The 15,805-nt window shown below is 39.5% G+C and overlaps 1 protein-coding gene across 1 annotated transcript in view; it reads right to left on the bottom strand.

The window, feature by feature from the left end:
- LOC105926800 (phosphatidylethanolamine-binding protein 4) overlaps positions 1–15,805 on the bottom strand; it is a 78,701-nt gene that overhangs the window by 43,206 nt on the left and 19,690 nt on the right. Inside the window, exon 4 of the mRNA XM_036144463.1 lies at positions 2,151–2,246. Within this exon, the coding sequence (XP_036000356.1) occupies positions 2,151–2,246 (96 nt within the window). The remainder of the gene's footprint in view (positions 1–2,150; positions 2,247–15,805) is intronic.

Raw genomic sequence — 15,805 nt, 5'->3', positions numbered from 1 at the left:
AGATAATTACACACACTGTTTGACAACTATTTTTTTTCACACCGTCTGACATTGAATCAGACTAAACCTTCCATGTTTTAGGTCTGTTTGGATTACAAAACTGTCTCCGCTTGCTATATGCCAAAATAATGAGGTAGAGACTTTGTTAGAAAATCTTTCTTTTCTGAAAGTCAGAAGTTATCACACTTTATCATTACTATTCCTTAAACAATGTGTATGATGTCATGACAATGGAAACTTTTGACAGGATCATTCACAACAGCTCAGCTAAAGGGAGGCCCAACTGTGGATGTATTTAAGGCAGCTCCTCAAACAAACCCTTCCCTAGTGTGGTACTTTATGAAAAAATCTATGAAATAAAACAAAATCAGGGAATGAATCATGCATCTTCCACAGCTCTGGTCTATCCTTGAGTACAGTTTTTAAATTCTTGACGGGTATCATGAGGAAATGTTGAAAAACAACAACAATCAGTCATGAAGTCAGAATTTTTTGTGACCACCCAAAAGCTCTGATCCCAGTCCCATTTGTGGGCAGAGTTGCACAGATGTGTGAGCACGAGGTTCTGCAAAGCTGACGATGTTACACCAATTCTGTCCAGAGGAATGGGCCAAAATCCCACTAAAATAATGTGAGAAGTTTGTAAAAGAAACCCAAAAAGTCTGTCAAATGCAATTCTACTAATGACTATGAAAAAGTAAGCATCAAAATTAATAAAAGCAAAAAAAAAAAGAAAAAAAAGAATCTGTTTTATTATTCTGGCATTTAGAAAATAGATATAATTTCAGTAATCCTAACTGATCTAAAATGCCTGTCTTGATTTAATGTCAGTCAATTAGGAAAATAAGTCTTCTTACACAGGATATGCAAATATGAGTGAAAATCTTTACTAATGCCAACTGATTCAAGGCATCTTGGACTCAAATACACCCAAAGCACAACTAGCAGTTTTTAAAAAAAAAAAAAAACAACTTTACATTTTGTGAAATCCTGCAGCGGTAATCCATACTTCATACCCAGCTGGCTTTATATTGTCTGTTTGTGAAAAAAAAGATGCACCACTGGATGCTATCTTTAATACTTACCAGCCAAGAAAAACATGGCCGCATAAATTATTTCCTAAGAGCAATTTTTTTTTTTTTACAGAACAAATCATGAAACGTTAAATCTATACCTGTTGAGAGTCTATCAAAAATCCAACATGTTTGGATCTTTGAATGCATGTGGTGCTCGCTTAACCAAGTCTTCAAAAAAAAAAAAAAAAAAAGAAAAACCTCTCTGAAGCGGCTTTGTGATCTTGCTTTTCAGACCACTAGTTTCTAATCTACTGGGTTGATCTCCCAGTTCTCGAGGGATTATAAAAAAAATGTCTGCAAACCTCAAAATATTTGAGGCAATCAACAACTCAACATGCATTTGGCGTTAGAATGCAAGAATGCGAAAACACACAAGCGAATGGATAAAAAGGAGTGAAATACGAAGAGAAATAAGGGGATCGGAGCCGTGCCCATTTTGGGGGTGTAAAATATGGAGAAGTGTGGATCATTGGGGGAGCTGCTCTGCCTGGGGGAACAGATGAAGGGAGGACACTCTGCCAAGATCTCTCCACTGAAGGGGGAGCTGAGGGACTGGAGCACTATGGGAGGAAAAGTGTGCGCCTCGCATGCTGCTCTCCCCAATCTCAGTCTCACACGCTCGCACTGACACGTCCCAGGCACTGCGCAGCAGAGGGAAATTGCTGCTGACAGGGCCTTGCAAACTTTCACAGCCATTTAGAAAGACTTACTCCCACACTTTTGTCACAGGCATTTATTGCACAAGATACATGATATGAAAAATTAACATTTTCAAACTTGGCACTGTTTTATTTTTTGCAACCGAGTTCGGCTTAAAAAAAAACAAACCATTCATAATTTTTCAGCTTTACGATCGGCCCTGATGCAGATGTAAACACGAGACGTGCCAAGTCAGACCATGAGATTATGAAAATGCAGACATAAAAAAAAAAAGAAAAAGCTACCAAACACGACTTTGTAAATTTTTATCATACAGTATGACTTTCTAATCCAATAAAAAAAAGCAGTGTCTGTATCACCATCGCCAAAACCAATGAGGTGAAGGAGCAGAACTTCTGGGAGTACTTACTGTACCTTTATGTTGACAACCAACCAGTGCCTCCAGTAGGAAGCGTGCTGGGAGCGTCTGGGAGCATCGGGATCCACCATCACCAGGACATACATCTTTTCCTGCCGGTTAACATAAAGAAATGATCACAGATTTTATTTTTAAACACACGGCCAGACATGTTTTTTACAGGCTTTAAAGGCAGATTTAATAGCTCCTTTACCCGATCCCTTTGGCTTGTCAAGATGAGCTGTTCGTACATGATGTTGCCAAAAGCTTAACAGCCATCTCAGCTGCATCCTTCAACACATGCTTTGATTTATTTCAACGTCTTTGTTCTTTCCATCTAATGTTGTGATAAGATTTCAGTGTAAATCAGCTATTTGTGATTTGTTTTCTTGTGTCATCAACTTTATTTAATAAGCTTGAGATGCATTGATCCATCGACCAGAGATTGAAATGACCCTTTTTTGCCCCCTTGATCGGCTCTAATTTGTCATTGGCATATGTTTCAATTGATAAAATGCATCAAGACCAAGAATTTCCACCACGTTCAGTCTATAAAAACATTAACCAACAACTTGCACTTCTATGCACATTTTGGAGTTTATCAATAAACAGTAGGGATGCATGCTTTGATGCACAAATGGGGATCATTTGTAATTGCTTCATTTTCTGTTTGATTCAAAACTACTATCTCTATCAAAGAACCTGAAGCTACTTTTTTTTTCTCCTTTATGTGTAAACAGGCATTCAAGAAAGAAAAAAATCATTTGGTTTGGATCAGAATCGATGTTGGACAGGAAATGTAAGACCGGTGTATCATGTTAGGGTGCTATTCATGGACTTCAGCTCAGCTTCACACAGGACTGCTCTGCTATCCAACCCACAAACATGGTTGTGGTGGGTCTCATCTGCAACAATGATGAGACCCACTACAGAGAGGAGGTCCACAATCTGACACAGTGGTGTTCCAGGAACAATCTGACCCTGAACACCAGCAAGACCAAGGATGTAATAGGAGACTACAGGAGGTCCAGGAAGACTGAACACGCTCCTCTCTACATACAGGGGAGGTGGTGGAGCGTTTGGATAGCATAAAGTTCCTGGACATTCATATCTACTCTGACCTCTCCTGGACTGTAAACACCTCCCATCTGGTGAAGAAGGTCCAACAACGGGTCTTCTTCCTCAGGAAACTGTAATGGACCGGACTAAGCTGTTAAAAAAACTTTTACAGAGCTACACTAGAAATTATTTTATGTCTCAGCGTAGTATTTAGCACAGGTGTTGAGGATAGCATGGGGGATTGTGCAACACCGTCTACAAGATCTATACACAGTTTATGACACAAAAGTCCAGAACAGGGCCAGACGCATTGCCACAGATCCCACCCACCTGGGCAATGCTCTGTTTGACCCACTCCCACCAGGTAAACGCTTCAGAAACATTAAATCAAAAACTAATAGACTCAAAAACAACTTATTTCCAAAAGCTGTAAGTTTGCTGAGAGGTTTGTGGTCTGTTACGTGTTACAATCACACTACTGCTATATTCTGCTAATAGTTACATATCACTATTTGCGCACTCTAATTTCTTAGGGAATGTCTGGCTGGACATCCATCCATGCAGATCGCACAGTTCTGTAAATGTAGGCTTAACATTTTTGCACAGTGTTTACTGCGGGAGTGAGTGCATCATCCTGAGAGTGTTGAGAGATTAATTTATTCAACTACACAGTAACTCATATTGTTCACAAAGGGACTGCTATCGGACTTGTTGGACCCGGATAGGAATCTTGTCAGACCCTAAAGACTATTTGCAAGCTTTAAGCGTCTCAGGGAGGTCAGTGCAATCTACTTGTCTTGTTGTGTCTGCGTGTTATATGTAATCTGCGTGCATCTTGAGCCAGTGCCTGTCTCAAAAACATTTGACTATGCTAACACACGGTGACAATAAAGATTCTCGATTCTTGTTTAAAGCCCCCAGAGTAAGATTTAGGACTTTTCTTGTCATTATAGTTCACTATGAAATTTAACTGTCAAAGCTGAAATGTTACCAGCATGAAAAAAACAAGCTATTTTAAAAGTGAGAAATATGTGAGAGCATCAACTGTAGCTGATCTTATTCTTTCCTCAAACAAGCTCCATCCCTTCTGTCATTACTTAAACTTAATATCCTTCCTGTGACATAAACAAAATGACAACATTTTGGACGCAACACCAGAATCGTCTCGTTAACATATTCACAGTAACTTTCTGCCACTTACCAAGTATCTTTATACCCCTCAATCTGTCAATGGAGAGAAAAAGCATCTTAACTAACACTTGATCACAGTTATTGGACGATGATTTGGCGGCTTAATTGCCAGGAAAAAAAAAAAAGTCTTCATTCTGTCTGTCCCTAAAAGTTAGAGAATTATGAGAGCAGATTGAATTATTGCAAGAGCACATTTGTCATCCCTGGTTTGGTGCCCAAAATCTGCCAGACCATATGATGGGCTTTTTTTATTTTGTTCACTTCCTCTACAAACAGCGACACAGTGTCCTCTTACAGTATATGCACTTTCAATTGAAGCAAATACCATAATGATATCAGCCCAAATATATATATATAAAAAACAGGTGCAGCTTTTTTTTTTTCTTTTTTTTTCCATTCTAATGCTGGCTGCCAAATAACACTTTTGGCGGTGTGGTAAAACATTTTCAAAGGATCAAATGCTTCCCTGTAAACATAAATCTCAAATTTCTGTTTGTTTTGTCCCGTGAAGACATTCTTACAGGCCTCAGAAAATTATCCTAAGCCGATGTACTTGAATGAGATAAAGAAGTAGTCATGTATTTTTCTGCAGATGCTCATTTTCAGAAGGATTCTCTGCCTACCTGACAAGCAGTAATATGCGTAAACAACTAAGCCTAATAATAGGATAATACTGTAGTCTCAGCGATAGTGCCTGCAGGTAACATCCAGACACACCAGTAACAATAGAGCCTCCTCCACAGCCTGTCAAAAGTGACTCTATATCAGTGACCCCCCCGGGCAGCTTACCAACCATGACCTGTTGCCTTCTCCAGAGTTGTAATCCTCATTTTTATGTGTTTGCTACCAGGCAGAGAAAAAGTGTGATAATGTAGTTATACTAATATCTAAGTCAAACCTCGATGCCTTCAGAAATAGCATGGTTTCAAACAACAGCGCACGCACATCCAGCCTATAAGGCAAGTTAAGCATTGAAATTACCAATGACCTCCAGCCACAATTACTATTGAACAAAATTGCACTTTCTTGGATATTTCACGAAAATTACCCTGCATGCAGATACGTGATATGGGGCAGGTTTTGATTTTTGTGAAGCTAAATTTAGTACAATATTAAGAGCGTTTCACATTAATTTCCAACTGTAACAAGAGAGAAAAAAACAACAACAACCTATTTATGGTGGTCGTTGAATTTCAATGATTTCCGCATATATTTAAAGCTTGAATTTCTACCTGTAACATTTCTCTAGCTGCTAGTCCAGCTGGCATGGACAGCGAATATAATACAAGAAGCTCCCATCAAGCTTGCACTTCACACATTGTGGCATGTACCCTTCTCTCTTATGTGGACATTTTTTTCCCTCCATCTGTCAAAATTCACATTAATTACACACAGATATGTGTGAAAGACTCCAGGGAAAAACAGATGCATACTCTGCCATCTGAAATAATTTATCAGGGCTTGAACAAGCTAAATGTACATCAAAACCCTGCATCCTGGAAGGCAATTTCCCCTAACATTTGGGACTCGTTTACTTTGCAGTATTATTATAAACTCTAAGATTTTCATTTTTGAAATTTAGTTAAAGTGGATCTATTTAAATCCATCAATAATAATTTATTTTAGCTTGGAGGGTACATATTTCTCTGTGAAGACTGTCTTGAAAAAGTATTCCTATATTCCAGAAAAAACACAAACATTAACATATTTTATTGGGATCTTACTTGATGGGTGCACAATTGTGGGATGAAAATTATTTAAAAAAAATTCTTAATACAAAAAAAAAATTATAAGTGTATTTGCTTTATGCCTCCTTGAATCCACACTTTTCCACCTATATTTGTACTTTGACTGGACCATTCTTGGGTCATGGCAAGACAAGTTGAGTTTCTTTGTATATTGCATTTCAGCAACAAGACAATTCAAATTCCCAAAAAGTTAAAAAACAAAACAATTAGAAATTTTTTCGAAGTTTGAAGACGTTTAGCTTCCTTTCCAGAAAGCTTTCTCAATTCAAAATGTCTGGAGTAGTGTGGAGTTGCAAGCTTTATAGTACTGCCCAACGAAGGCCTTGTAATGGCTTAGATAACATGCAAATTGAACCGAAACAGGTCCACCCCCTTAGTAATGGGGAGTCGTTAAGGTCGTTGTTGGCCTTCAAATTAAACAGAAACTTGTCCAGTGTTTATGTATCCGGTTAGCTTCAGTGTTAACCGTCCATTGTAGCGCCACTGCTCTCACTGTATACTTTGAAAATGTCTGTGAGTCACAAGAACCAAACTGCATATAAGTTTATGAGAAGATGAGGAAGGCCTCAGAAGAAAGAAATCAGACAAGAGACATTTGGGATATTTTTTAGACAATCCCCCTAAGTAGCAGACGAGAAGGTAAGGCGGTCTCTTTAAAAAAAAGACTTGGGTGTTTCTTCTTAAAAATTGTCAACTCTGCCTTTAACGGTGTTTCAGTTAATAGTTTAAATACATCAGTCAAAGGCTAATTAAAGACATGGGGTTTCAACCTTGCTTTAAAAGAACCCAGGGTTTCAACATATATGGAGTTTTCTGGGAATTTGCCAGGTTAGTGAATCATAAAGACTAAATGCTGTTATTTTTCTGACACCAAAGTGTCCAATGCTGGACCATCTCTCTGTAAGCTGACTCATTATTATCAGAAATTTGGTGTTGGAAGAGTGAATAGGGGATCAGTCATGAGTGAATACTGAATAGAGAATGGGGCTGAGAACACACCCCTGGGGTGTCCCTGTGCTGAGGATGAGGGTTGATGATGTGTTTTCCTATCTTGACGGTCTGTGGTCAGTTACTGAGCAAATCCACTTGCACAGTGAACTGGCAAGGCCCAGGTCGCTCAGTTTACAAACTAGTTAATGGGGAATAACAGCTTTAATGGCAGAACTGAAAATCCACAAACAACATCCTAAGGTAGGTTTCTGAAAGTGAGTTGGGTCAGGGCTTTGTGGAAAGTTTTTCTCTGTGAGCAACTAGATGTAGGTTATGGTCAGCAGGAAGATCATTTCTAATGTGTGGGAGGATGAGTCTTGCAAATAATTTTGTGATTATTGGGGTGAGAACAGGGGTGATAGTCATTCAAGTTTACACATTGTTGTTAATGTCTGGTACCCTTGCCTTTAACTGTATGACTTAGGTCAAATGTTTTGGATTTCCTTCCACAAGCTTTTTTTTTTTTTTTTTTACAAACGTTGACAAGAACTTTTCTCCAATCCTCCTGATGGAACTGGTGTAACTGAGCCAAGTTTGTAGACCACCTTGCTCACACATGCCTTTTCTGCTCAGGGCTTTATGATGGCCACTCCACAACATTGACTTTGTTATCTTTAAGGCACTTTGTACCCAATTTGACTGTACGTTTCAGGTAATTGTCCATTTGGAAGACCCATTTGCCCCCAAGATTCAACTTTCTTGCTGATGTCTTGAGAAATTGCTCAAGAATTTCCACATAATGTTCTTTTCTCATGATGCCATATATTTTATGAAGAGCACCAGTCCTGCAGCAGAACAACCCCACGACATGATGCTGCCACCCCCATATTTCACAGTGGGGATGGTGTTCTCAGGCTTGAAAGCTCCCCTATTCTCCAAATGTAAAAACGGTCATTATGGCCTGACAATTATAGTTTCATCAGACCACAGAACATGCCTCAAAAATGATTTCCTTATCCCTGTGTGCATTTACAAATGGTAGTCTTATGCGTTTCTTTTGGTGTAATGACTTCTTCCTTGCAGAGTGGCCTTTCAGCTCATGTCGGTACAGTACTCTTTTCACTGTGGATAATAACACACTCTTGCCAGATTCAGCCAGCATCTTCACATGGACTTTTGCTTTTGTTTCTGGGTTGGTTGGCATGCACATTTTGGACCAAAGCACATTCATCTCTGGGGCACAAACCCAGTCTTGTTACCGAGCGGTATGATGGCTGGATAGTCCCGTCATGTTTATACTTTCAGCCATCTTACCGCTCAGGAAGGAGACAGGTTTTGTGTCCCAATCAGGGCTGGACAGTTTCTTTGTGTTTAAATGTGTGTATAATTGTTTGAACAGACGAACGTGGCATCTTCTGGCATGCACCCAAGGATAAACCACACATGTTCAAGTCCACAATTCTCTTCCTGATAAAGACATCACATCATCATCTTGGCATTGCAAAATTGTTTAAAGGCATAGTGATTTTAGTGTATGCAAACTTCTAAACATGAAAAAAATTATTATTGTCAAAAATAATCCTTTTCTCATTATTCTGGGATTTAGCAAATAGAAATCATGCTGGTAATTCTAAAACAATCCTAAAATAAGAAATGTTTATTCAGATTTCATGTCTGAGAGTGAGAGAAAAAAAGCTTGTCTGTCATTTCATAGTGTATGTAAACTTCTGGATTCAACTGTATATTCACATATAGAGTTTATTCAGAAAGTATGTGCAGCGCATTTTTTCAGATTTTGCATATATTGATGCAGAATTATTATATTTATCACATCTTTCATGTTTTTAAATGTTCCACAACATTTTGTTGTTGTACAATGTACAATAAGAACAAAAGAATCAAATTCATGAGGCTGTCTGTTCACTAATGTTCTCTAGCAAACCTCTGAGGCCTTCACAGAACAGCTGGATTATACTGAGATTAAATTACACAGAGGTAGACTAATTACTAATTGTGTGACTTCTGAAGGAATCTGGTTGCACTGATTTTTATTTAGGTGTATCAGAGTAATAGGGCCTGAACATAAATGCATGCCACACTTTTCAGAATGTTACATGTAAAATAATTTAAATTGTAAATAATTTCACTTCATAATTACATATGACTCTGTGTTGGTCTATCACATGAAATCCCCATAACAAAACATACTAAATTCTGCGGTTGTGATATGAAAAACTATGGAAAAACTGAAGAGGGAGTGAACACTTTTACAATACATTAAACATCAAACATGTGTTCACTTTGCTCATTTTTAATTTACATGTTTACAGAAAAAAAGCCAAGAGGCCAGGACTCTAATAGCTAAATGCCATAATAATCAGAGAATCTGAAGCTGAAGTGAACTCTCTTCAGGTACCACAGAACTCGGCCAGGTCATTATGCAGCAGGGGGATGTGAGAGCCTTGGGTAAAAGCTGGAGGCGGGGGAAGATTGAGCCTGCATTCTCTTGGGATTAACCTCCCACTGCCTGCTGTGATCACAGCAAAACGGTCCTCTAAGACCACACCTCAGACGCCGCCGGCTCAAATCAACCCTGCAGTAGACTGGGAATCTCTAGTTGGTGGTAGAAATGAAAATGGACTTGCTTTCCTTAAAGATGCCTTAAGGAGTATTTTAAATATGATTGTGAGGATTTTATACTTGTTCCTCTTCATAAAAGAACACAAAATCGTATCTCTTTACTGCTATATTTACATTTCATGGCAATACCATCAAACAGATACAGCGTTAGCTAAAGAGGAGATACCAAAGAACAAAGGCATGAGGAAACCAGTGCCTCCAAGAATAAAAATCTACGTGATTACCTTTGTGTGAACTCTGCTGGGGATGAGAATGAGAGAGATGGCTAATCGCTGCTCTCGTAGAGGAGCTCTGCAAACTGATGACACCTCGAAGGGCGAGGGTGAGTCAGGGAGAGGGAAGGAGGAAGAAAAGGCCCCTCTGTGAGTTTACAAGTTCATGCTTTATCCATGACCCGCCAACAAACGGTGTCATCTGTGCAGAAGCCCGTTAATATGCTTACTGCTTTATCCGGTGTCTTCTTTAACCCCTGAACACGGAGCAAACCATTTATAATTTGATGGTCAGCCGTTCCCAGTGCTCAAACTGGAGCAAAGCAACGCATTGATCCCAAATCCCTGCCTAAGTAGCAAAAATACTTGAACTGGCTTGGTAATTAACAGGTATCTGTGTTGTAATTAAGAGACGGCCATGGCTTAACAACCATCGAATGCAGCTTAGAGTGAGGTGAAAGATCAATCTGTAAATACAGAAAAATGGGAACTGTGAAACAAAAGCTGAAGAAGGAGATTTGCCAGAGGAAGACGAATATGAGCAACAGTTGCTGTATGTTTGCAGGATAACTGCAGAGGTGCTTCTCAGTAAGTTAGAATAAATTTGGAACGCTAATTTATGCCAGTAACTCAATTCAAAAAGTGAAACTCATTCTCTACACGGATTTATTACAGCATTTTTTTTTAATGTTGTTGATTATGGCTTAGAGCTAATGAAAAACCCAAATCCAAAAATGTGATGTTATGCCTACACAATCACAGGGATGACCTCTGACCTGACAGTTGTCCAACAGGCAGTCATTTACAACCCAACCAAGGAGGGTAAGGCACAAATCATCATGGTTAAAGAACTAGCTATTCACACAGTTCTCTACTCGAGTGTTGAAGATTATGTATATGCTGAATGGATTCTATAGATCATTATGAATCCAAGACAAGGGCGGAACAAGACTGGATTTTCAAATGAGTAAATGTAGCATTTCATGAGTAAATCAAGGTGCCAGGGACTGGAGGAAGAGTGAAAAGACACAGAATCCAAGCTGATTGAGGTCCCGTGTGAAGTTCCCACAGTCATGATGATGTGTTGGTCCACAGCATTTTATCAACTATAAAGACAGTGCAGATGACTAACAGGAAATAATAGAGTGCTTCATACGTCTCTTCACTTTATGGAGATGCAGATTTTATTCTTAAACAGCACTTGGCACACGCCCATACTGCCAAACGCACCAATACCTGCTTTAATGACCATAGGCTGAAGATGCTGTGTGACCAGCAAACAAATCTGACCAAAGATGAGAGACAGCAGACCCATTAATGTGATGAAGACCCCTGTGAAGCAGCCTGAGCTTTTTTAACACCTCAGCAGAACCACAGGCTGAACACCTCCATGCTAGGCTGCATTGATGGGGTAGTTCAGTCAAAAAGGCCTGAGTAAGTATTGAATACTGTAAAGTACTTGGACAAACATTTAAATCAACTCTCATTTCTGTAAATGCTCTCTTTTTTGGTCTTAAGTAATATTTGCATCTTCTATGAAACTGGATTCGGGGAGTCATTATCTATGAGCCATAATCACCGAACGTTACAGAAATAGACACTCAAAGTCCCCGACGTCTAATGAATGCATTTAATGAGTTTCACTTTCTGAATTGGATTACTGAAATAAATTACATTTTTGTAATGTTTTAATTAAAATATACCTGTAGGCTACTAAAAAAAAAATCAGCATTTCTAAATAAACCTGGATGTGATATAAATCCAGAAGAGGCACCCGTTTTTACATTGTTGACAAAATGACAACTTGTTGGTTTAGAAGCAGGAGACAAGTGCGAGTGGAACAGCAGCAGATTGTCACAGAGGGAGTTTACCACCGTTAACACAGTCCAGGTCAGAAGATGAGGTTAAATGTGGTAAAAGGGTGGTCAGAGGTCAGCCTGGTAGCAGTAATTGAATCCAGAGAAGAGAGTAAAAGGACGATAGAACCAGAGATGGAGAATGCAGGGGGGCTTTAGCACTCACCTAGAGGTCATCCACCTTCCAGGTGTGAAGGTCGTCGTTGCCATTAATAAAAGCACATCCCCCACAACTCATCCGCAGCACCTGAGGGACCTTATTGCTCCTCAGTGCAGCCAGTATTAATAACTCCTCAATTTTCTGCATTGTAACAAGCTGGGTGAAAAGATGGAGTTGACATAAACTATAACTGTCAAAAAATATGTAAAATAATGTAATATATAGCTGTTTAATGATGTTTGACTACTTTTAGACTGTTGTAGACTATAATTAAAAAACATATATCTATATCAGAGAAAGATACACCAATCAACCACATGTTAAATCAGGGACAATGACTGGGTTGGCTGTTGTGTCAAAGTCCACAACACTTTAGAAGAAAATTGGACTTTGGGCCAATCAAAGTCCAGACAAGATTTCAACCGGTATATGTTGCAAGACTTGAAGATTGACATTTATTTATGTTAATTGGCACTCTCCGCCCAATCTGAATGAACTTGAACAAGGACTAATAGGCAAAGATTCAAGTCTTCAGACAATCGCCAAAGGTAGAGACCAACCCGCAAACACTTGCATAAAGTAATCGCCAAACAATTGACTCAGGGTGGTTAACATATAGGCATGCCACACTTTTTGGATTTGTTTTTGTAAATATATAAAATGTGTGTTTTTCTTCCACATGACAAATAGGCTCTTCTTTCCTCTGCTCTGTCACATTAAATCCCAATAAAGCACATTGAAGTTTGTGGATGTAACGTTCGTATGAAAACGTAGCAAGGTAACGGAGGTGATTTTTCAAGACCCAGCTGCAGACCCTTATTTATTGTTGATGTTGTTCAACGAGACCAAAAAAAAAAAAAAAAGACATTTAAAGAGCATACCAATAATGTAGTGTTTTGTATCAAGTGCTTTAGATAGTGTGCTGCTCACTACCTCTAAACCTGCCTATTTTTAAACGCAGCGTCCTCCCACACAGGGATGGAGTGTGAAGTGGCTTATAAATCCACACTTTGAGGAGCCACATGGTCAGAGGAAAGTCACGTGTGGATACAACTGTGTATTCTCGGGCCACACAGCTACTAGATTCCTGCTTGAAAGCCAAACAGAAGAGCGGGTGAGCTATGAAGAGGCAGCAGTTCAAGAGAAATCAGAGCAGAATACAAACACAAGTTTACATAATAGCATAATCTTGTTTTCTTTTTGATCACACAAATATGCAAATAGGCTGTATTTTAATCAAATTAACACATGACAGAAGGCAAGATGAGACAATGGAATACATTTCATGGCCTACAGTACAACTGGCTTTTTTTTTCCCCACTTAAAGTAAAATTTGATTTTGCCCTCAACCCTCAAAAGCGCAGCTCCTCGATAAACTTTGTCAACAGTCAAATGCAGTTTCTCCTGAACTTTGTTTGTTAAGTCTTGCACTTCTGATCTGCAGTTTGTTACTGCTATAAATCCACTGGTAACAGAAAGATGGTTCACAGTCTGATTGAAGCTTCAGGGGGGGAAGGAATTAGTAGCAGCCCGAGGAATCGTTTCTGCATTTCTCTCAACATTGAAGACTTCTTTCAGCGCACCATGTTTGCGAACACAGCCGTGCTCATGTTAAGCTTATTAGTCACCCTGGATGCGATCTTGCTAGCTGAGGCTTTCAACACTTTCTAGTGGTGGCTTTACACACATACACCTACTCACTACCGTGAAAGCATTTCTGCAAAATGCACATGCTCAGACACAGTAACTACCCCTAACAGGTACACCGAAGTAGCAAGTGGCCAGGTGCCGGGAAAGTGAGCCTCCGTCTGTGCTAAATGAAGCAAAAGGGAAATATTTTTGTCGTGCAGTTTGACTGCTGAGAACACAACAAAGTCAAACAGGGCAAATTACAGCTCCGGATTCATATCCATAATTAATCTGTCAGCCATGTCACACACCGGGAGTCAAAGATCCGCTATTTTTCTGTTATTTTACCACCATGACGGCTGTAAAAGTTAAAGTGTGAGCACGTTCTCACTTCCCCTGCAATATATCTGGGAATCAAGCTTCTAAGAGGGTTTTTCTTTTGTAGATCCATTCAAAGATAATAAATATCTACTCAGATGAGCAAATGCGCATTTGAAAGACGGCAAGTTTACATAGGAAACGTTCAAAACGACTTGTGTTGTGAAATGAATCTAGTTTTTGTTTGTCACATTTTATTTTGGCAGTTTCCGAAGAGTGAAAGACAGAAGAAAAAAAAACCATTATCAGTCTTATTTCGACAGACTGTCTACGATTTCACATTGTGAGGATAAAATAGATAAAGGAGTGCGACAGTTACACTTTGTGGAGCTGTCGCAGACAAGCATCAAGAAGAAGCAGACACAATTCAGAAGACGAAGGGAAACATGCTGCCATGGAGGGAGCTCAGTTGTAAGCACTCTGACACCCATTCCTATTTGGCCATCGGAGCTGTTAAAGGTGTCAGGGCTGTTCACAGGCACTGCGTGTTTCACCAGCCAAGATGGCTTCCACCTTTTTTCTATCATGATTAATTATGGTTTCTGATGGTAGTACAGTGAGAAAGTGTAAATTATTCCCACATTTTCTTGTGTGCCCTTCGTTCAGTCACTTTTGTGTAGGAAGATGCTATTGACGCCATCCATGGACGCCGACCAAAAGGCATCTACATGGGGTGGCAAACTCTTGTGCCTATTAAAGGGGTGGAAGTGGTGGCGATGGTGGTGGGTCCCTGTCGTGTGGGCTGAACCCAGTCCAGACTGCCAGTTGAACGGCCGGATTTTCCAGTATGGAAGTCTTATTTCAGTGGGCGAAGCTGGGTGTTGAGAGACTGGGAGAGAGGACAGCCCAGGGCTTGGAAGCTTGAAAAAGAATATTTCAAACAGACAAGCACCGTCTGTGTTCCAGTGTCACCAGCCCACCCGTCTGACAATTGGGGCCATGTCATCGCGGGTTCTGAGTAATTCATGAAGTGCTTAGGAAGATGTGGCGATTTCAGACGTCAGAGGTCCCAAAAGCAGAAGTCGCACTAAAGGATATACAACATGAATGATCGTGTAGCGTAAACCGACCTCTGAACTTTTCTTCTTACAAACACTCCCTGTTCTCCTGCCCAGTTCAAACAGCATTCTAATTTTTATTATGTAGTCTAAATAAACCCTTACTTGAGCCAAAACAAAACCTCTTTCTCAAGATACACGAAGCAGGTCATTAATCATAACGATGTTCTGCAGACTTCCAAGCTGTTGTTGTATCGTTCTGTTTACATGAAAGCCGACAGCAGCATTGGGTTTTCTCTTATTAGACAAAACAATAAATCATGAAGGTTTAACCACTTCATTTCCTTTTGATTAAAATAATCCATAACTAATCATTGTAAGAGACAAAGCTGAATGTTCATTAGGTCGAAATTCTGAGAGTAAAACATCTTTTATCCAGGGGAAAAATTAAATGTGCTTGAAAGACATTTCATGTAAAGAGCAACTCTTTCAGACACTGTTTTAATATAAATATCTGAAGTCGCACATCTGTAAGGCTCTCTGATGTCAGAGAGGAAGACCTCTTGTGATTGGCCAACCTCAGACTCCCTTCAACTGAGTGACTGAATAATATGATGGAACCGTCACATTGCACAAAAGTCAACTTTGGATGGGTTAAATAATCCTTGTTGAAGTGGTTCTGGCAGATGTGCAAGAGAGAGGAAGTCCTCAGACCAAATCTGTCAGACAGCTTTCTTTGTTTCTTTCTGAAGGTACAACGGGTTAAGAAAAAGAAAAAGAAAAAGGACAAAGAAGGATTTTATTCAACAAGGAAACCAGACCCCACAAGGTCAACAACCAGAGTTTTTATAGGGGAAACCAATAAAATTTG

Source organism: Fundulus heteroclitus, chromosome 12, assembly GCF_011125445.2.
Source record: "Fundulus heteroclitus isolate FHET01 chromosome 12, MU-UCD_Fhet_4.1, whole genome shotgun sequence".
Taxonomy (NCBI): Eukaryota; Metazoa; Chordata; class Actinopteri; order Cyprinodontiformes; family Fundulidae; genus Fundulus; species Fundulus heteroclitus.
The sequence above is the reverse complement of the archived record's forward strand: the minus strand, read 5'-3'. Positions and strand labels throughout refer to the sequence as shown.